This window comes from Oncorhynchus nerka, linkage group LG14 (genome assembly GCF_034236695.1).
Source record: "Oncorhynchus nerka isolate Pitt River linkage group LG14, Oner_Uvic_2.0, whole genome shotgun sequence".
In the NCBI taxonomy this organism is placed as follows: domain Eukaryota; kingdom Metazoa; phylum Chordata; class Actinopteri; order Salmoniformes; family Salmonidae; genus Oncorhynchus; species Oncorhynchus nerka.
This window is the reverse complement of record NC_088409.1, coordinates 39220282-39242765: the sequence shown is the minus strand read 5'-3', so window position 1 is coordinate 39242765 and position 22484 is coordinate 39220282. Positions and strand designations below refer to the sequence as shown.

General features: G+C 42.5%; 1 protein-coding gene across 1 annotated transcript; it reads left to right on the top strand.

Moving 5' to 3' along the window:
• Positions 1-3309: 3309 nt before the first annotated feature.
• On the top strand, positions 3310-18529 carry herpud2 (HERPUD family member 2). Its single transcript, XM_029679603.2, is given in 10 exon segments — positions 3310-3417; positions 4171-4555; positions 11077-11154; positions 11586-11702; positions 12389-12546; positions 12705-12727; positions 12730-12829; positions 12967-13287; positions 17550-17661; positions 17863-18529. Coding segments are annotated over 9 exon segments (1236 nt in total). The 5' UTR covers positions 3310-3417; positions 4171-4408; the 3' UTR covers positions 18043-18529.
• The last annotated feature ends 3955 nt before the right edge of the window (positions 18530-22484 follow it).

Sequence of the window (22484 nt, the reverse complement as noted above, 5' to 3'; positions counted from 1 at the left end):
GTGTGCCCAATGATGAGGCGCAGCTGTGCGTAATGAAGGTTGACAGGTGTGCATATAGATGGGTTACCAGGACTGGTGAAGACGTGACAATTCTAAACAAAATGAATGATGTCTTAATCAAAACAAATGGATTATCGCTTGTGATTGGTGTATGATGATTCCACATGGTTTTCCTTCTGCATTTATTACATCACAACAATGCAGCACAATATTGCCATTCACCTATGAACCAACATCTTCCAGCTTCCTCCCTCTGTCTTGGTTCGACGTCATTATGACATCATTTGAACCAGTTTTGCCCACTGGGTAAGGAGTCATGGGTCTATTCAGTGAGGTGAAATGTTTTGAACGTTTCAGGTAGAACGGTAATGGATAGAGCTAACATGATTCCCTATTCTACCTGAAAGATAATCATGTATCTCCACACAAAATATTTGAATCTGAATATTATTTTTTTCTATAACATTGCTCTCTCATATTCACATGAGCCCTACTCTTCTGCCATCACTAGACATCAGACAAATGTATATATGTGCATGTATGTCTGTGTACGTTTTTGCATATGTGTAGTGTAGGCCTACTAGTTCTTAATTAGCCTATATAGGACCACTTTGAAAGGCACTGATACCCACCCTTGACAGTACACTCCCAAGAAGATAAACATGGAAATTACTGTAATCTGGCCCTATAACTACAGATATAAAGTCATAGCTGGCTGTCTCTTTCTCTCTGTAGGCATCATCTCTTGCCAGGAGTCTGAGTCTTTGCTGATGAACGCTTTAGAGAGATGCTTCCTGGTTCGAACCAGGGAGCAGATCTGGGGTTACACCATAGAGCTAGATAGAAGACTCATCTTTGCATACCTGCTATTATAGCGTATGCAACAGCATGGGCAGCGCCATTGACATCTCAATTTTAAAGTAATCCATTTTCTTCTTATTTGTGTTTAAATAAAGTGTAAAGCTAATATTGCTGATTTAGTCCTGAAGCCAAATATTGTGTGTCATTAATTTATTGTGGCCACTAGATAGTGGTTTTATAGTTTAAAGCCATTTACATACCATAGCACCCAATTTAAATTGGAAGTCATTGGCTGATTGCTCCCAACCCGAAGGAACCCCCAGCCAGTTGACTACTTTAAAATGGTGGACGCCCTCAATGGCAATGTCCATTAGAAAACAAGCTAGTGTCATCACTACATCACTCCCTGGTTCAAATCCAGGCTGTATCACATCTGGCTGTGATTGGGAGTCCCATAGGGCACCACATAATTGTCCCAGTGTCATCCAGCTTTGGCTGTGGTAGGCTGTCATTGTAAATAATAATTTGTTCTTAATTGACTTGCCTATGTTGAGTCCTCTATCAATCTCTATGGGTTACACCCTGAGCAACTGCACCACCTGTGGCTTCAAACACTTCCTGGTGGATGTCTTTGGAGAAAGCTTGATCAGAACAGGTTTTTTCACTCTGGCCAACCTCATTTAATTCCACAAGGTCTTTATTTTTAGTCCGTCTTTCTTTTCTTGTCTGTCTTTGGTCTCTGTCTATCGGTCTGTCATGTCTGCCTGTCTGGGCTTGATTTAGCTCTCACTTGTCTATGCGCATTTGCTGTGTCTGCGCTAAATTCATCTGTGTAAATCATATTTCTGTCTCAATATCCAATATCTATTCTTCACTGCTGTGTTATTTTCCCTAGGATGAGGTCATCACTACATCGGGAGGAGAGCTCCTGCAGGAGTCACGTTGACCAACAAACTTTTCCACTAACTACAGGGATCTATTTCAGTAATACCCCCTCCACCCCTCCTGATAAACATACCTGTCCTCCATGACACCCAGTGAAAGCAAATTTAAATTCCAGTTCCAAAATGGAAAACTTTCTCATTGAAAAGGAATGACACTTTTCATTCTTACATTTCAATTTATCTCCTGACTTGATGGAATTTAAATTTAATTTCAGCCCCTGGAAAGAGAGCACTGTCACACAAAAACAATGGAGTGAATTTATGGCCCTATTCAGCTATTCAGTCAAAACATTGACATGGTAAAAAAAAACTGTAAATTACAAACAACATTGCTGTGTGGCCAGACTGTAGAATTCTATAAGATATTTCATTTATGCTGAGGATAATAGCGCCGAGACAGGATTGTGTCAAGTCACAGATCTGGGGAAGGTTACCAAAAAAATGTCTGCCACCATCTGTTCACCTTCCAACAGGACAACTACCCTAAACACACAGCTAAGACAACACAGGAGTGGCTTCAGGACAAGTCTCTGAATGTCCTTGAGTGGCCCAGACCGAGCCCGGACTTGAACCCAATCGAACATCTTTGGAGAGACCTGAAAATAGCTGTGCAGCAAAGCTCCCCATCCAACCTGACAAAGCTTGAGAGTATCTGCAGAGAAGAATAGGAGAAACTCCCCAAATACAGGTGTGCCAAGATTGTAGCATCATACCCAAGAAGACTGAAGATTGTAATCACTTCCAAAGGTGCTTCAACAAAGTACTGAGTAAAGGGTCTGAATAATGTAAATGTATATTTCATTTAAAAAAATGTTTTTCTACATTTGCAAAATTTTCTAAAAACCTGTTTCTGCTTTGCCATTATGGGGTATTGTGTGTAGGTTGATGAGGGGGGGGGACAATTTAATACATTTAAGAAGAATTAGTAAGAATTATAATGAAATTCATCACATACTTGTCGTTAGTTGAGAATCTTGCACTATCAAAAACAAAAAGAACAGCACAAGCTTGCAGATGGATGTCCCTACCAAATCAGAAGATCCACCCAGAACATGTTTTATACACACATTGGAAAAACAAATACTCAATTGATTATTTCCCAGATTGACAAAATTTACATTTCTCATCAATATTTCAAATATATTTACAAATACTTTCGGTGGACGACTAACACCCGTGAGTTATTATAGTGTCCTCTATCTTTTTTTTTTTTAATTTAATTTTTAAATTAATTTTTATTTTTTATTAACAACAAATCAATACATAAAGCACATGAGGGAACACAAGCATACATAGATTACAAACAATGGACAATCGAGCTAGGGGGTACAATATCACATTACAATTACACAAGGACCTTATTAAGGGACATGCATATACTTACAATTCTAACAGCTTTTTTGTTAGTAGAGCATTTAACCGTCTTAAAATAAAGTTCAATTTATTTTTGTAGGGTACGAAAATGTGGTTTTCTGTTTGTAAATTTACATTTGTGTATATGAAATTTGGCCAAAAGACCAGTGTCCTCTATCTATCTCTATGACTGGTACCCACTAGCTGTCAGTGGAATATTATGACGTAGTTTCCGGTATTACACCCGACTCACCAAAAAAAAACTGTCGAACTGGGAAGGAGCAGTCAAAAGGGGTCGAAAATACTCAAATAATCTAAAGTAAGTTAACGTTGTGTATGAATAAACCTCCTGTCCCCGATACTGTCACGTCGTTCGTATTATCAAGAGAAGTAGCAAACCAGCATTTCACGATATGCTAACGTAATGTTAGCTTGGCTAATAGGTAGCTAGCTATCTAGCAACACTAATCTCTGGAGCTTTGATAGCACAGCACTCGTAAAACGAACGTCTATTTGTCAGATATGTTAACATCATACAATTACTTTCTACATAGACTAGTTTTGGTGGTTAGTGTAAACAATAAACAAGTAGGTCGCTAACTAGTATCTGTCTGGATGGCTCGTTTTGACGGCTGTATGACGCAACTCGACAGGTGTTCTGAAGACTGGAATGTCTCCCCCTGAATTGTTGCAAGCTAGGTCAGGGGTGTCAGAGATCTAGTGTCTGTGTTTATGTTTATCCGCGACTTGTCTGTTGAATATAGTCATGCTGACTACGCTCTTGAGCACTAATATTTTCTTCAACTGGCCATACATAGGATTACATAGTAATCATCAGGACTGGCTGTGTCTCACTCATTCATTACATTATAAAAGCATTTAAAAGTATTAGCTAGCTAGCCAATATCCCTTTTTTTATGATAAATTAACATAAACAATTCCAGAGACTGTCAATCTGTGCATGTCAATACATTTGAGTAGCCTAGTTAGTACCACAAGTAAGGACATTCAAAACGTTCAGATTCATAACTGTTTGAGAAGCATTGTCTTAATCACTTTCTCTATTTGACAGAACCCCAAGAAACATAGCTGCTTCACTCTCCACCAGGATTACATCGTGATTGGACACAGAACCATCTCCCCGCCAATGACAGCTCTTTAGAGAGAAAATACCCTGTCCACCACAGTCATTGGCTGAGCTGGACTTGAGATCACAATGATGAAGAGGATCTGAGGGAGTCTTCCTCCTCAGGTGTAGGAGGCGAGCCCTGTCCTTTCCCATCCCCTTGACACACCCATTAATATGAACCATGGACCCAGGAGCAGTTGACAGTCCCGTCACCTTAGTCATCAAGGCCCCCAACCAGAAGTATGACGACCAGACAATAAACTGTTTTCTCAACTGGACGGTAGAGAAACTGAAGAGTCACATCTCGAATGTGTACCCAAGCAAGCCGGTGAGTTGGTACTGCCATTTTTTGGTTTACTCATCCCCACCATTCCATTAACTAAGGGGAGTGGATAGGACGGGGGAACTGTCTGCCTGGAGAGCTACTGGGTGTGCAGGCTTTTGCTCCAGCTCAGCTCTAGGTCTAACTCTCAAAGGAATAACCACAGTAAAAGTATCTGCAAAGTATACTGAACAAAACTATAAACGCAACAATTTCAAATATTTTACTGAGTTGCAGTTCATATATTCAGTCAATTGAAATAAATAAATTAGACCCTAATCTATGGATTTTACATGACTGTAATACAGATACCTTAAAAGAAAAGTAGGGTGTGGATCAGAAAACTAGTCAGTATCCGGTGATACCACCATTTTCCTCATGCAGGACGACACATCTCCTTTGCATAGAGTTGATCAGGCCGTTGATTATGGCCTGTGGAATGTTGTCCATCTCCTCTTCAATGGCTGTGCAAAGTTGCTGGATATTGGTGGGAACTGGAACATGCAATAATACATGTCGATCCAGAGCATCTCAAACACTATTACTGACTACGAAGGGAAACCCAGATGCAGCTGCCCAGTGATGCGTGCCTACCAGACAAGCTAAATGCCTTTTATGTTCGTTTCGAGGCAAGCAACACTGAAGCATACACGAGAGCACCAGCTGTTTTGGATGACTGTGTGATAACGCTCTCGGTAGCTGATGTGAACAAACCTTTAAACAGGTCAACGGACCCACTGTCAAGTGTCTTCACTAGAGGTCGACCGATTATGATTTTTTCAGCGCCGATGCCGATTATTGGAGGACCAAAAAACAGCCGATACCGATTAACCGGACAATTTTTTATTTTCTTTTATTTGTAATAATGACAATTGCAACAATACTGAATGAACACGTATTTTTACTTAATATAATACATCAATAAAATCAATGTAGCCCCAAATAAATGAAACGTGTTCAATTTGGTTTAAATAATGTAAAAACAAAGTGTTGGAGAAGAAAGTAAAAGTGCCATGTAAGAAAGCTAACGTTTAAGTTCCTTGCTCAGAACATGAGAACATATGAAAGCTGGTGGTTCCTTTTAACATGAGTCTTCAATATTCCCAGGTAAGAAGTTTTAGGTTGTAGTTATTATAGGAATTATAGGACTATTTCCCTCTATACCATTTGTATTTCATTAACCTTAGACTATTGGATGTTCTTATAGGCACTTTAGTATTGCCAGTGTAACAGTATAGCTTCTGTCCCTCTCCTCGCCCCTACCTGGGCTCGAACCAGGAACACATCGACAACAGCCACCCTCGAAGCAGCGTTACGCATGCAGAGCAAGGGAAACGACCACAGGCTCAGAGCGAGTGACGTTTGAAACGCTATAAGCGCGCGCTAACTAGCTAGCCATTTCACTTCGGTTACACCAGCCTCATCTCGGGAGTTGATAGGCTTGAAGTCATAAACAGCGCAATGCTTGACGCACAACGAAGAGCTGCTGGTAAAACGCACGAAAGTGCTGTTTGAATGAATGTTTACACTCCTGCTTCTGCCTACCACCGCTCAGTCAGATACTTAGATACTTGTATGCTCAGTCAGATTATATGCAACGCAGGACACGCTAGATAATATCTAGTAATATCATCAACCATGTGTAGTTAACTAGTGATTATGATTGATTGATTGTTTTTATAAGATACGTTTAATGCTAGCTAGCAACTTACCTTGGCTTACTGCATTCGCGTAACAGGCAGTCTCCTTGTGGAGTGCACAAGGACAAGTTAACTTTAAGGTTGCAAGATTATCCCCCGAGCTGACAAGAGGAAAATCTGTCGTTCTGCCCCTGAACGAGGCAGTTAACCCACCGTTCCTAGGCCGTCATTGAAAATAAGAATATGTTTTTAAGTGACTTGCCTAGTTAAATAAAGGTGTAAAAAAAAAAAACGATGTTAACTTGAAACCGGCCCTAATTAATCGGCCATTCCGATTAATCGGTCAACCTCTAGTCTTCACTCACATTTTCAACATCTCCCTGACGGAGTCTGTAATACCTACATGTTTCAAGCAGACCACCATAGTCCCTGTGCCCAAGGAAACGAAGGTAACCTGCCTAAATGATTACCGCCCCTGGCACTCGCGCTGGTAGCCATGAGGTGCTTTGAAAGGTTTTTCAACCAGGACCTATAAATAGGCAGTGTCAGAGGAAAGCCCATAAAATTGTCAGACTTCAGTCACCCAAGTTGTAGACTGTTTTCTCTGCTGCCGCACGGCAAGTGGTACCGGAGCGCCAAGTCTAGGACCAAAAGGCTCCTCAAAAGCTTCTACGCCCAAGCCATTAGACTGTTGAACAATTCATAAAAATCGCCACCAGATAATTTACATTGACCCCCCCACCCCTTGTACACTGCTGCTACTCGCTGCTTGTTTGTTACCTATGCATAGTTACTAAGCCCCCACCTACAGTGGAAGTCGGAAGTTTACTTACACTTAGGTTGGAGTCATTAAAACTCATTTTTCAACCACTCCACAAATGTCTTGTTAACGAACTATAGTTTTGGCAAGTAGGTTAGGACATCTACTTTGTGTATGACACGAGTACATTTTCCAACAATTGTTTACAGACCGATTATTTCACTTATACTTTACTGTATCACAATTACAGTGGGTCAGAAGTTTACATACACTAAGTTGGCTGTGCCTTTAAACAGCTTGGAAAATTCCAGAAAATTATGTCATGGCTTTAGAAGCTTCTGATAGGCGAATTGACATCATTTGAGTCAATTGGAGGTGTACCTGTGGATGTATTTCAAGGCCTCTTTGCTTGACATCATGGGAAAATAAAAAGAAATCAGCCAAGACGTCAGACAATAAATTGTAGACCTCCACAAGTCTGGTTCATCCTTGGGAGCAATTTCCTAACGCCTGAAGGTACCACGTTCATATGTACAAACAACAGCACGCAAGTATAAACACCATGGGACCACGCAGCCATCATACCACTCAGGAAAGAGACGCGTTCTGTCTCCTAGAGATGAACGTACTTTGGTGCGAAAAGTGCAAATCAATCCCAGATCAACAGCAAAGGACCTTGTGAAGATGCTGGAGGAAACTGGTACAAAAGTATCTATATCCACAGTAAAACGAGTCCTATATCGACATAACCTGAAAGGCCACTCAGCAAGGAAGAAGCCACTGCTCCAAAACCGCCATAAAAGAAGCCAGACTATGGTTTGCAACAGCACATGAGGACAAAGCTCGTACTTTTTAGAGAAATGTCCTCTGGTCTGATGAAACAAAATTGGAACTCTTTGGCCATAATGACCATCATTATGCTTGGAGGGAAAAGGGGGAGGCTTGTAAGCCAAAGAACACCATCCCAACCGTGAAACACGGGGGTGGCAACATCATGTTGTTAGGGTGCTTTGCTGCAGGATAGATGGCATCATGAGGAGGGAAAATGATGTGGGTATATTGAAGCAACATCTCAAGACATCAGTCAGGAAGTTAAAGCTTGCACTGGCAATGGCTCTGGTGGACATTCCTGCAGCCAGCATTCCAATTGCAAGCTCCTTCATAACTTAAGACATCTGTGGCATTGTGTTGTGTGACAACTGCACATTTTAGAGTGGCCTTATGAAACATTTCTGCAACCTTTTATTTCAGCTCCTGAAACATGGGTCAAACACTTTACATGTTGCGTTTTATATTTTTGTTCAATATAGTTTTGAAGTAGACTTCTCCAGAATTTGAGTAAGAAACAAGCCCTGATTTTTCATGGTATACACTTGTGAGGTAATTGCAATTGCATTGTTCATCTTAGCATTTTCTATAACCAGAGGAAGCTGTAGACAGTCTAATTGTTTCCTAGCTGAGCTCCATAAACTGAAAGATGTGACAGCTGTTGAGTAAATCTCAAAACTGGACATCCACCTGGGAAAGCAGAACAAAACTGTGTAACCACAGCAACCAACCAAGCATCCTAAATGAAGGGATTAGTTAAGGGATATTATCTTAATAGTTCATTTGTCAGGTTTTCCAAAATGAATGACACATTGGGTTCTCTGCCACGTTGTTTATCTGTGAGCACTATCTTGCTGGGTCTTGACCACCAAAACAAAACCCAACTATTCCTTCTGAGCATAGACTACGTTTTGGGGATTTGAAATGCTTGCTTTTACATGTACGTAGGTCTACATTTACATATAGTACCTGTCAAAAGTTTGGACACCTACTCATTCAAGGGTTTTTATTTTAACTATTTTCTACATTGTAGAATAATAGTGAAGACGTCAAAACTATGAATTAATACATATGGAATCATGTAGTAACCAAAAAGGTGTTAAGCAAATCAAAATATACTTGAGATTCTTCAAAGTAGCCACCTTTTGCCTTGATGACAGCTTTGCATGCTCTTGGCATTGTCTCAACCAGCTTCATGAGGTAGTCATCTGGAATGTATTTCAATTAACAGGTGTTCCTTGTTTTAAAGTGAATATGTGGAATGTCTTTCCTTAATGCATTTGAACCAATCAGTTGTATTGACACAGTAGGGGTGGTATACAGAAGAGAGCCCTATTTGGTAGAAGGCCAAGTCCATATTATGACGAGAACAAAGAGAAACAACAGTCCATCATTCCTTTAAGACATGGATGCCAGTCGATACAGAAAATTTCAAGGACTTTTAAAGTTTCTTCAAGTGCAGTCGCAAAAACCATCAAGCACTATGATGAAACTGGCTCTCATAAGAACCGCCACAGGAAAGGAAGACCCAGATTTACCTACCTCTGCTGCAGAGGATACATTCATTGGAGTTAACTGCACCTCAGATTGCAGCCCAAATAAATGCTTCACAGAGTTCAAGTAACAGACACATCTCAAAATCAACTGTTCAGAGGAGACTGCGTGAATCAGGCCTTCGTGGTTAAATTGCTGCAAAGAAACCACTACTAAAGGACCCCAATAAGAAGACTTGCTTGGGCCAAGAAACACGAGCAATGGACATCAGACCGGTCTAATGAGTCCAAATTTGAGATTTTTGCTTCCAACCGCTGTGTCTTTGTGAGATGCAGAGTAGGTGAACGGATGATCTCTGCATGTGTGGTTCCCACCGTGAAGCGAGGAGGTGTGATAGTGTGGGGGTGCTTTGCTGTTGGTCACTGTTGGTGATGTATTTTAAATTCAAGGCACACTAACCAGCATGGCTACCACAGCATTCTGCAGTGATTCGCCATCCCATCTGGTTTGCGCCTAGTCCCGCTATCATTTGTTTTTCAACAGGACAATGACCCAAAACACACCTCCAGGCTGTGTAAGGACTATTTGACCAAGAAGGAGAGTGATGATGCTGCATCAGATGACCTGGTCTCCACAATCACCAGACCTCAACCCAATTGTGGTGGTTTGGGATAAGTTGGACCGTAGAGTGAAGGAAAAGCAGCCAACAAGTGCTCAGCATATGTGGGGACTCCTTCAAATTTTACTAGTCACATGCGCCGAATACAACCAGTTTAGACCTTACAGTGAAATGCTTACTTACGAGCCCCTAACTGACAGTTTAGTTTAAAAAAAAATATGGATAAGAATAAGAGATAAAAGTAACAGGTAATTAGAGGAGCAGTAAAAAAATAACAATATATACAGGGGGGTGCCAGTACAGAGTCAATGTGCGGGGCACCGGTTAGTTGAGGTAGTATGTACATGTAGGTAGAGTTAATTAAAGTGACAATGCATAGATGACAACAGAAAGTGTCAGTGGAGGGGAGGGGGGCAATGTGAATAGAATAGTCTGTAGTATTCCCAGGTGGATGTCCAATAGTATTCCTCATGAAGCTGATTGAGAGAATGCCAATAGTATGCAAAGCTGTCATCAAAGCAAAGGGTGGCTACTTTGAAGGATCTCAAATATAAAATGTATTTTGATTTGTTTAACCCTTTTTTGGTTACTATATGATTCCATATGTGTTATTTCATAGTTTTGATGTCTACACTATTATTCTACAATGTAGAAAATAGTAAAAAATAAAAACCCTTGAATGAGTTGGTGTCCCAACTTTTGACTGGTACTGTACATCATGTGAAATAATTCTGTAAGGCGTTGTCTTGTGACGCTGCAGGTATGTGTTCAAGTGTGTAATCTACCCTCATCTAATGTAATCTAATCTGAAAATGCTTAGTCTCTCTGGAACACAAGCTAGGTTTCCATCCAATTGGTGCCAGATTTTCATGCAAATATTCTAAAATCTACATAAAAACAATGCACATGTTTTCCAACCAGAGATATTACTGATGTCATGTTCTGTCACTGTATCGGATCAATCAAACATTTAGGTCTATGGTTGCAATAGTACTTCTGTATTAATAAACGTAATATTGCCCTACCACCTTGTTGATATACTTTCAGCGCCATTGTTCTTGCATGTAACATTTCCATAATTTTTGCATTTAGGGCTTATCAACCCAAACTATGATTTTTTTTTTTATGATCTAGTAGCATATTCTGCAACATAGGCTTTCTCAGAATGACAGTTGTGTTGTTTTAGTCATCCAAGGATCAGCGGCTGGTATACTCGGGCCATCTCCTCCAGGACCACCTGCAACTGAGGGATGTCCTCAGGAAGGTAAAGACCACCCTCGACCTTGTCTCTGTTTTTCTGCTGTGGCATATGGTCGAGAGGTTTGGAGTATGGTGGACTAACACTATATCTGAAATGTTAGAATTGGTATGCAATATCACAGAAACCTCACTCAACATAACAGACAACTGACTGCTGAGCCGTTATTGAATAGGGCCCACCCCCTTGTGTGTCTGAGAGAGAGGGTGAACGTGAGGCAGAGACTGTGACGGTATAACAATAGCTGATCCGATGTAGTAAGCAACATTGTTGAGGTTGGCTTTGTCCCTGAATTCTAGCCTGTTCCCTGAAATTCCTCCCTCCCTCGCTCTCGCTCGCTCTCACTCTCACGTCCTCCAATCACCAAAACAGAATCAAATTATTAATTATGCCCTTCTCCTTTTCCCCCACATCCAACCCTCTATTTCTGCCTACAGCAGGAGGGTTATCACATGATGCACCTGGTGTGTGCCTCCCGTAGCCCACCAACCTCGCCCACGCCCCACTGCTCCACCCCCAGCTCGGTGACCTCTGACCCCAGCTCCAGCTCTGGGGTACGTCTAATGGTGTGGAGTCATTCTGTGGAGCTCAACAATTCAATCAGATATAAATTAAATGCCTAGAACACATAACAGAAAGCTCTGTCATTTGGAATGGAGAGTGGGGTGTGGTCTATACGTTACATTTCTACTCTGTGACTTGGAACGTATCCGTTTGGTGTCTTTGCGGTAGGGCTGGGCGACATGACCCAAATATATATCACAATATTTTTCAAATTTCTTGCGGTATTTGAGTTTAACATTACAAGTTCTAAATATGCTTTATTTGTAGTGCATGACCCTGGGGTGGCAACACATACATTCTAAGGGTTTTTAATAGGGCTTTGGACATTCAAGAAACTTCAACCAAAAGTTTGAATATAGTGGGCACTTTGAATCCAGTGATTGACACAATGAATGAAAAGGCGAGGGGGAGGTTATTGTGACAGGGTAGGAACCAACCGACATTACACAAAGTGGCATAACACATTTAACAAACCAAACATTGAAATACCGTTATACAAGGTAAAGTAAAAACCCAAGCTTGTCTGTGCATCAGTACCGGTGTGTGTGTATATAGTAAAATACTCTATACCGCCCAGCCCTACTTTGCAGCTGTCCTTATTCCCATAGGTGCATTGTTTTTTTAAACCTATATATTCCTTTGCTGGTTTATGATTGGTGTATGTCTTGTCACTCAGAGTTCAGACAGTGCTGGCTCCACCCCCCAAGCCACAACACCAAATCAGGACGGTCAGTCCGCTGCCTCAGTAGCAGGAAGTTATGATGGACTAAGGCATCGTGGAGGCTTCCCCCAATTTAACCCTCAAAATCCTACCTCTACTGGTATAATGCAATGGTAAGCACTGTTCTCGTGTATTGGGATCAATTCTAGTTCCGTTTCTACCTAGTCAGGAAAATAAGTGAAATTCAATTTTAAAAAATGGTGGGAATAATGCAGAAAATATTGTGTGCGCATGATTTTTGATTGCATGTGTTACTGTTTTTCCTCCATAGGCCAGATGGGACGCAGGTCCCAGTACAGGGGGTATGGCTGCAGGTGTGCCCCCCCACCCCATGTACATGCCCATGCAGGTCCTCTGGTGGCAGCAAATGTATGCACGCCACTACTACATGCAATAGTAAGTCAGTCGTCTGCATTTAGAGCCCAATCCTAACAACCCATAAGGACCACATACATTTCTGTTGGAATGCGTTATATTCACTGGCTTCTATCCGCTAATACTTATTTATGTCTTTCTTTCTCTCCCTCTTCCAGTCAAGCAGCAGTGGCAGCCTCACAGCCCCCCTCGACCCCTCCCTCCTCCCCCAGTCCCACCCACTCCCCCCAACCCGCACAGCCCAATGAAGCTCCACCTCCCCTGGGACCTAACCCCATTCAAGAGGACAGGGCGGCCAATCCCAATATCCAGATGAATGCCCAGGGCGGGGCCGTGCTAAATGAGGATGAACTGAACCGGGATTGGCTGGACTGGATGTACGCGGTCTCCCGCGCTGCCATCTTGCTCAGCATTGTGTATTTCTACTCCTCCTTTGGCCGCTTCGTCATGGTGATAGGCGCCATGCTGCTCGTCTTTTTGTGAGTTCTCTTCTGTACACTATCAGTTTGACATTAGAATGGATACTTTTGAAGGACCCTGTTTACTTTGTACAGTGGGCTCCGAAATGACTGGCAACCCTGACTGGCAATGCACAAACAATACTTGAGAAAATATAAACAATATAATTATAGAGAAACTCAAAACACCAACATGTGAGAAATACTCTACTTTATTAATATTTCAATGGAACCCACCAAAGTAATTTATTGATTTAATAAATGAGGTAATGCAATATCCCTTTGTCATCCAACACTATGAAAAAAACAAAAGAACTGGCAGTTCAAAAGAGACAGATGGTCATAGACCTTCATAAAGCAAACCAATGTGTATTTGTCACGTGCACTGAATACAACCTTACTTACAGTGAAATGCTTACTTACAGGCCCTAACCAACAGTACAATTTTTAAGTAAAAAAAAAGGTATTAGGTGAACAATAGATAAGTAAAGAAATAAAAAACCACAGTAAAAAGGTCAGTTACTATATACAGTAGCGAGGCTATAACAGTAGCGAGGCTATATACAGGCACCGGTTAGTCAGGCTAATTGAGGTAATACAGTGGGGCAAAAAAGTATTTAGTCAGCCACCAATTGTGCAAGTTCTCCCACTTAAAAAGATGAGAGAGGCCTGTAATTTTCATCATAGGTACACTTCAACTATGACAGACAATGAGGGAAAAAAATCCAGAAAATCACATTGTAGGATTTTTAATGAATTTATTTGCAAATTATGGTGGAAAATAAGTATTTGGTCAATAACAAAAGTTTATCTCAATACTTTGTTATATACCCTTTGTTGGCAATGACAGAGGTCAAACGTTTTCTGTAAGTCTTCACAAGGTTTTCACACACTGTTGCTGGTATTTTGGGCCATTCCTCCATGCAGATCTCCTCTAGAGCAGTAATGTTTTGGGGCTGTTGCTGGGCAACACAGACTTTCAACTCCCTCCAAAGATTTTCTATGGGGTTGAGATCTGGAGACTGGCTAGGCCACTCCAGGACCTTGAACTGCTTCTTACGAAGCCACTCCTTCGTTGCCCGGGCGGTGTGTTTGGGATCATTGTCATGCTGAAAGAACCAGCCACGTTTCATCTTCAATGCCCTTGCTGATGGAAGGAGGTTTTCACTCAAAGTCTCACGATACATGGCCCCATTCATTCTTTCCTTTACACGGATCAGTCGTCCTGGTCCCTTTGCAGAAAAACAGCTCCAAAGCATGATGTTTCTACCCCCATGCTTCACAGTAGGTATGGTGTTCTTTGGATGCAACTCAGCATTCTTTGTCCTCCAAACACGACGAGTTGAGTTTTTACCAAAAAGTTATATTTTGGTTTCATCTGACCATATGACATTATCCCAGTCTTCTTCTGGATCATCCAAATGCTCTCTAGCAAACTTCAGACGGGCCTGGACATGTGTCCCCCTGCTTAAGCCAGTACGTCTGGCACTGCAGGATTTGAGTCCCTGGCGGCGTAGTGTGTTACTGATTGTAGGCTTTGTTACTTTGGTCCCAGCTCTCTGCAGGTCATTCACTAGGTCCCCCCGTGTGGTTCTGGGATTTTTGGAGATTATCAATGGTCTTGTATGTCTTCCATTTCCTAATAATTGCTCCCACAGTTGATTTCTTCAAACCAAGCTGCTAACCTATTGCAGATTCAGTCTTCCCAGCCTGGTGCAGGTCTACAATTTTGTTTCTGGTGTCCTTTGACAGCTCTTTGGTCTTGGCCATAGTGGAGTTTGGAGTGTGACTGTTTGATGTTGTGGACAGGTGTCTTTTATACTGATAACAAGTTCAAACAGGTGCCATTAATACAGGTAACGAGTGGAGGACAGAGGAGCCTCTTAAAGAAGTTGTTACAGGTCTGTGAGTGCCAGAAATCTTGCTTGTTTGTAGGTGACCAAATACATATTTTCCACCATAATTTGCAAATAAATTCATTAAAAATCCTACAATGTGATTTTTCTGGATTTTTTTCCCTCATTTTGTCTGTCATAGTTGAAGTGAATCTATGATGAAAAGTACAGGCCTCATCTTTGTAAGTGGGAGAACTTGCACAATTGGTGGCTGACTAAATACTTTTTTGCCCCACTGTATGTACATGTAGGTATAGTTACAGTGACTATGCATAGATAATAAACAGAGTAGCAGCAGCGTAAAAGAGGGGGTGGCGGGACACAATGGAAATAGTCCAGGTAGCCATTTTATTGCCTGTTCAGGAGTCTTATGGCTTGGAGGTAGAAACTGTTGAGAAGTCTTTTGATCCTAGACTTGGCGGTCCGGTACCGCTTGCCATGCGGTAGTAGAGAGAACAGTCTATGATTAGGGTGGCTGGGGTCTTTGTCAATTTTTAGGGCCTTCCTCTGACACCGCCTGTTGTAGAGGTCCTGGATGGCAGAAAGCTTGGCCCCAGTAATGTACTGGGCACTACGCATTACCCTCTGTAGTGCCTTGCGGTCGTAGGCCGAGCAGTTGCCGTACCAGGCAGTGATGCAACCAGTGCTCTCGATGTTGCACCTGTAGAATCTTTTGAGGATCTGAGGACCCATGCCAAATCTTTTTAGTTTTCTGAGGGGGAATAGGCTTTGTCGTGCCCTCTTCACGACGGTCTTGGTCTGTTTGGACCATTCTAGTTTGTTGGTGATGTGGACACCAAGGAACATGAAGCTCTCAACCTGCTCCACTACAGCCCCATCAATGAGAATGGTGGCGTGCTCAATCCTCCTTTTCTTGTAGTCCACAATCATCTCCTTTGTCTTGATTACGTTGAGGGATAGGTTGTTATTCTGGCACCACCCGGCCAGGTCTCCGACCTTCTCCCTATAGGCTGTCTTGTCGTTGTGTCGTCTGCAAAGTTATTGATGGTGTTGGAGTCATGCTTGGCCACGCAGTCGTGTGTGAACAGGGAGTACAGGAGGGGACTGAGCACGCACCCCTGAGGGGCCTCTGTGTTGAGGATCAACGTGGCGGATGTGTTGTTACCTACCCTTACCACCTGGGGGCGGCCCGTCAGGGAGTCCAGGATCCAGTTGCAGAGGAAGGTGATTAGTCCCAGGATCTTTAGCTTAGTGATGAGCTTTGAATCTGTTAATGGCTACAAGAAGGTCCACAAACAATTGAATATACAACTGAGCACTGTCAGGGCAATTATTAAACAATTCAAAAGATATGGAACAGTTGAAAACCTCATGGGTAGAGGACGCAAATGCATTTTGCCCCCCAAGATAGGGAGGAGGATGGTGAGAGAAGCAACAAAATCCCCAAGAATTACTGTGAAAGAATTGCAGGCCTTGGTGGCGTCTTGGGGTCACCAGGTTTCAAAAAGCACCATCAGACGCCACCTCCACAACCACAGCCTCTTTGGAAGGGTTGCCATAAGAAAGCCCTTTCTGACCCCAAGAGACACAGACGCAAGTGCTTGGAGCCAAACGTAATTTAAATTATGACTTGAAGAAGGTGCTCTGGTCAGATGAGACCAAAATGTAAGGTTTTGGTGTCGAAACAGAGATGCATACAAGGAGAGGCACCTCGTACGTTGAAATATGGTGGTTGGTCAGTGATGTTTTGGGGCTGTTTTAATTCCAGAGGTTAAGATTGATGGCATAATGAATTCCACCAAGAATCAGGCAATTTTGGCTGACATTCTGGTTGCCTCTGCCAGAAGGCTTGGACTTGGCCGTAGGTGGACTTTCCAACAAGACAGTGACCCAAAACATACCTCAAGATCCACACAGAAATGCTTCTGTGACAGCAAAATCAATGTTCTGCCATGGCCATCTCAGTCGCCGGACCTCAATCCAATCCAAAACCTGTGGGCTGAGTTGAAGAGGGCAGTTGATAAGTGCAAACCCAAGAATGTGAAGGATCTTGAAAGGATCTGCATAGAGGAATGGTCCAAAATCCCTCCAAATGTGTTCCTTAACCTTGTCAAACATTACAGGAAAAGACCATGCTGTTATCCTTGCCAGAGGTGGATGCACTAAGTACTAAATGAGGAGTGCCAATAATTATGAAACCTTGATTTTGATTAAATGTATGTGTTATATAATTGTATGATTTTGGTGGGTTCCATTAAAACATTAATAAAGTACAGTATTTCTCACATGTTGGTATTTTGAGTTTCTCTATAATTATATTGTTTATATTTGTTCAAGTATTGTTTGTGTATTGTCAGTCAGGGGTGACAGTAATTTTGGAGCCCACTGTGTCTGTGTGTGAGATACTAATTTTGTGGTGTTAACTAGGCACAGGGCTGGTTGGTTCCCCTTTAGGCCAGAGCTGCAGAACCCCGGAGGAGAAGGAGCGGGGTTAGCTCATCAGGACGAGGCAGAGAGACACCAGGACATCCAGGAGATGGTAGGTGCTCCTTGTTTAAGATGGACTCTTGTCTGTGTGGTTATGTTTTTCTGTCTGATCGGTCTGTCTGTGTGGTTGTTTTTCTGTGTGTCCAAGCTGCTCCTTTCTCTCTGCCACATTCTCTCTCCGTCTCTGCTTTTTAAACCGATGGTCCTTCTCTTATTCTCTCTCATTTTCTCGTCCTGTTTCTCTCCATCTCAGGAGCGGATGATGGATGAAGGGCTGGAGGATGAGGAGGGTGACAGTGGAGAGGAAGGCCCAGAGGACCCGGCAGCTCCCGCTGCCCCCCGCCACCACGGCTTCCTGGCCTCCGCCTGGTCCTTCATCAGCACCTTCTTCACCTCTCTCATCCCAGAGGGACCCCCCCACCATGCCAACTAAATCAGGAAGGGAGACCCCCCCCCCCCCCCCCAGTAACAACCTCCCATGCTGCCAACTACCAGACTGTAGAAAGTGCTGCAGTGTGGGGGAAGTCTTGAATAAATCAATGAGCATCGAACAAACTAACATGTTATGCCATGTTAAACAAGCTAAAAATGCTTTATATTACAGAGGCTTCTCTGATTTCATCATACAAACCGGTACACACACACACTTTATTACCTTTTTATCATGTCTGCTCATTCAAATTTTGGTGGCATTGAAAGGCCTCGAAAGGTCATCCATTGTAAGCAGTGATACAGCCATTGCGTTTATCGTTTTGGAGAATAGATGAAAGGACATACACACCTAAATGTGTATGAATATTGCAATGTCTCTAGCACATTGATTCTTTCTGTGTATATGAGCATTATCTATTTACATATAAATATATACATCTTAGTTCCTGACAAAATGCGTTTTTGAATAAAAGCCTTGTGGTTTCGTGTGTGTGTGAACTGTCTTCTATGATTGGTTCAATTGAAGGGCAAGTGAGATGTTCTCTATTTGACCTACTTTATTAAGTGGAAGTTCATGCGCTTTTTCATCTGGTGCAGTTGACGTAGTGGAATTGAATCATCCGTTCAAAGCCCTGTAACCATAGATATCCTATAATGAGTAGTCTATGCATGATACAGCTTAGATAACTCAGGAATTCTACTTCATCCTCCAAGATGGCTGCTTGATGACTACTCAAATCAAGTTTATTGGTCGCGTACACAGGTTTGCAGATGTTATCGCAGGTGCAGAGAAATGCTTGTATTTCTTGCTCCAACAGTGCAGTAATACCTAGTAATAAACTTCATACTCAATGGGCACTATGATGTTAAAGTAGAGGAGCAGCAGCAGGAGGAACGTGAGAACCTATGGCATGATGGTGGTTACTTCAACCTAGAATCGCTAACAGATTCTGAGGCCTTTTTGAGACCACCACCTGGGTCTCTGGAAGCTGAAGAAACCTCTAGCCACCTTAACCTCTATGACGGGTAGGCAACCCTGTTCCTGGAGTACTGCAGGATTTTGTTCCAACTAGGCACCACACCTGGCCAACTGAGCTAATTGATCCGTTCAGAGATTAGGTTCTGGAAAAACATTTTTGCCCACATTACAGAAGGCTATATCGGTCTGCTAATACAGGACTAGCAAAGGCCCAGTGCACTACTTTTGTGAATAGAAATTATTATTCAAATCTACTTTTTCAGGGGGTGCAGCAGCAGCACCCCTACTTCCCGTGACTATGCTTGTGACATGTTTTCTAAATTCTGAGGGTGATAGTTGATCATCTTTCCAGACAACAAATGACACTCTTTCGGCGTTATTACATTTTGTGACCGGTAGGCTTTTTAAAGTTTTGATTGTGTTAGTGCATTTTGCAGGAGAAATGGGTTGTTTCTCTCTCAACTAATATGAGACGGATACATTTCTATAGGCAATGTTGGTAATCTCCAAATAAAACAACTTCGATCCGCACTCCCGTCTGTAGCCATGAAGTGCTTTGAAAGGCTAGTCATGGCTCACATCAATGCCGTCATCCCAGAAACCCTAGACCCACTCCAATTTGCATACCGCCCCAACAGATCCACAGATGGGACAGTCACTATTGCACTCCACACTGCCCTTTCCCACCTGGACAAAAGGAACACCTATGTGAGAATGCTGTTCATTGACTACAGCTCAGCTTTCAACACCATAGTGCCCTCAAAGCTCATCAATAAGCTAAGGACCCTGGGACTAAACACCTCCCTCTGCAACTGGATCCTGGACTTCCTGACGGGCCGTCCCCAGGTGGTAAGGGTAGGTAACAACACATCCGCCACGCTGAGCCTCAACACAGAGGCCCCTCAGGGGTGCGTGCTCAGCCCCCTCCTGTACTCCCTGTTCACTCATGACTGCACGGCCAGGCGCGACTCTAACACAGTCATTAAATTTGCCAATGACACAACAGTGGTAGGCCTGATCACCGACAACAACGAGACAGCCTATAGGGAGGTCAGAGACCTGACCGTGTGGTGCAAGGACAACAACCTCTCCCTCAACGTGATCAAGACAAAGGAGATGATTGTGGACTACAGGAAAAGGAGGACCGAGCACGCTCCCATTCTCATCGAAGGGGCTGCAATGGAGCTGTTTGAGAGCTTCAAGTTCCTTGGTGTCCACATCACCAACAAACTAACATGGTCCAAGCACATCATGACAGTCGTGAAGCAGACACAACAAAAACTATTCCCCCTCAGGAGACTGAAAATATTTGGCATGGGTCCTCAGATCCTCAAAAAGTTCTATAGCTGCACCATTGAGAGTATTCTGGTTGCATCACTGCCTGGTATGGCAACTGCTCGGCCTCCGACTGCAAGGCGCTACAGGGGTAGTGCGAACGGCCTAGTACATCACTGGAGCCAAGCTTCCTGCCATCCAGGACCTCTATGCTAGGCTGTGTCAGAGGATGGCCCTGAAAATTGTCGAAGCCTCCAGCCTCCTTAGACTGTTCTCTCTTCTACCACACAAAAAGCGGTTTCGGAGCGCCAGGTCTAAGTCCAAGTGGCTTCTAAACAGCTTCTACCCCCAAGCCATAAGACTCCTAAACATATAGTCAAATGGCTACCCAGACTATTCACATTGCCCCTCACTCTTCACACCATTGCCACTCTCTGTTGTCATCTATGCATAGTCACTTTAATTAACACTACCTACATGTACATACTACCTCAACTAACCGGTGCCCCGCACATTGACTCTGTACGGGCACCCCCCTGTATATATTGTTATTTTTTACTGTTCCTCTAATTACCTGTTACTTTTATCTCTTATTCTTATCCATATTTTTTGAAACTGCACTGTCAGTTAGGGGCTCGTAAGTAAGCATTTCACTGTAAGGTGTATTCGGTGCATGTGGCAAATAAAATTAGATTTGGTTCGATTTGATTTGATTGGTTCAATTGAATGACACTTGAGAGAGGTTCTCTAATTGGCCTGCAGGTGGTACAATTGTAAACAAAATATAAAAAGCTTGTGATTTTGGAACGGTACTGTTTAGCTGTCTGTGGGTGATCAGTGAATGCTGGGCTTTGTCGGTGTCCTCTGAGCCTGAGTGGTTCCCAGTAGACCTACAGGCTGGATCGGTGCTTTAAAAAAAATTCAACAAGGCACACATGGCCTGTCAGACTTCCTATTTTTCATGCGGTCAATGTCAGGTGCAGGAGAAATGTGACTCGTGGCACTGCTCAGTGGACAAACTCATACGTAGATTTTGGTAGTAACCGAGTGCATTCACTTCAGTGCTCTTTTTCATCTGGTGCAGGTACAGGCGACATAGCAACAGTGGGAAATGTATCAGCCAAACAGAGCCCTGTAACCATAGAGATCCTTTTCAAATGGAATGTAATCATATGCCTGTAACAGCATGTGTTATGATGTCACAAAACCATCATCATGGAATCCATCAGTTACTTAATCATTGGTAACAATGATAGAAGTCACTCCAATGACAGATTGATGACAACACTACCTTCATTGAGATATCCACCTTCAGAGAGGACTGTTGAGATCTTTAGTATTTTATTTAAACCAGCAAGTCAGTTAAGAACAAATTCTTATCTACAATGACGGCCTACCCCGGCGGCGCTGGGCCAATTGTACGCCACCCTATGGGACTTCCAATCATGGCTGGATGTGATACAGCCTGGATTTGAACCAGGGACTGTAGTGACACCTCTTGCAATGAGATGCAATGCCTTAGACCGCTGCGCCACTCAGGAGCCCAATAGCCTACATTTGATTTTGAATGCAGCGACCGTGTTCATCGATAATGTGATCCCTCCGCGTTATAAACCTAGGCTTAGGTTGAACCGTCCTGGGGACTGTTATTTTGATGTACTCTATGTTGACAATTATATCATGGATATACTTAGGTGTAAACAATACAGAACTGATAAAAGTGGTTTTGTGGACTGTCATAATCTCAGTTAACCCAGAACCAAAATCTTATGTAATTTGGTCAGATTTTATGTTTACGTAGTCTGTCCACCAGGGATTATGACTGTCGTGTGATTTTTTGTCTAATTTGTATTCCTCAGGTCTTAAGACAAATTATCATCATTGATGACAGCAGTGATGAGGAAGAGGAAGTCGTTATCAGGGTGGGGGTTATGATATTTGTGCATCTGTAACTTTCTAACTCATCATTATTCACAATTCATTCAGAATTATCCGTAATCATGGTACCAGCCACATTAATGTAGAAGTGTTTAGAAACATATTCTACTCTTATTTACAGTGGTGTAAAGTACTTAAGTAAAAATACTTCAAAGTACTACTTAAGTAGTTTTGTTGGGTATCTGTACTTTACTATTTATATTTTTGACAACTTTTACTTTTACTTCACTACATTCCTAAAGAAAATGATG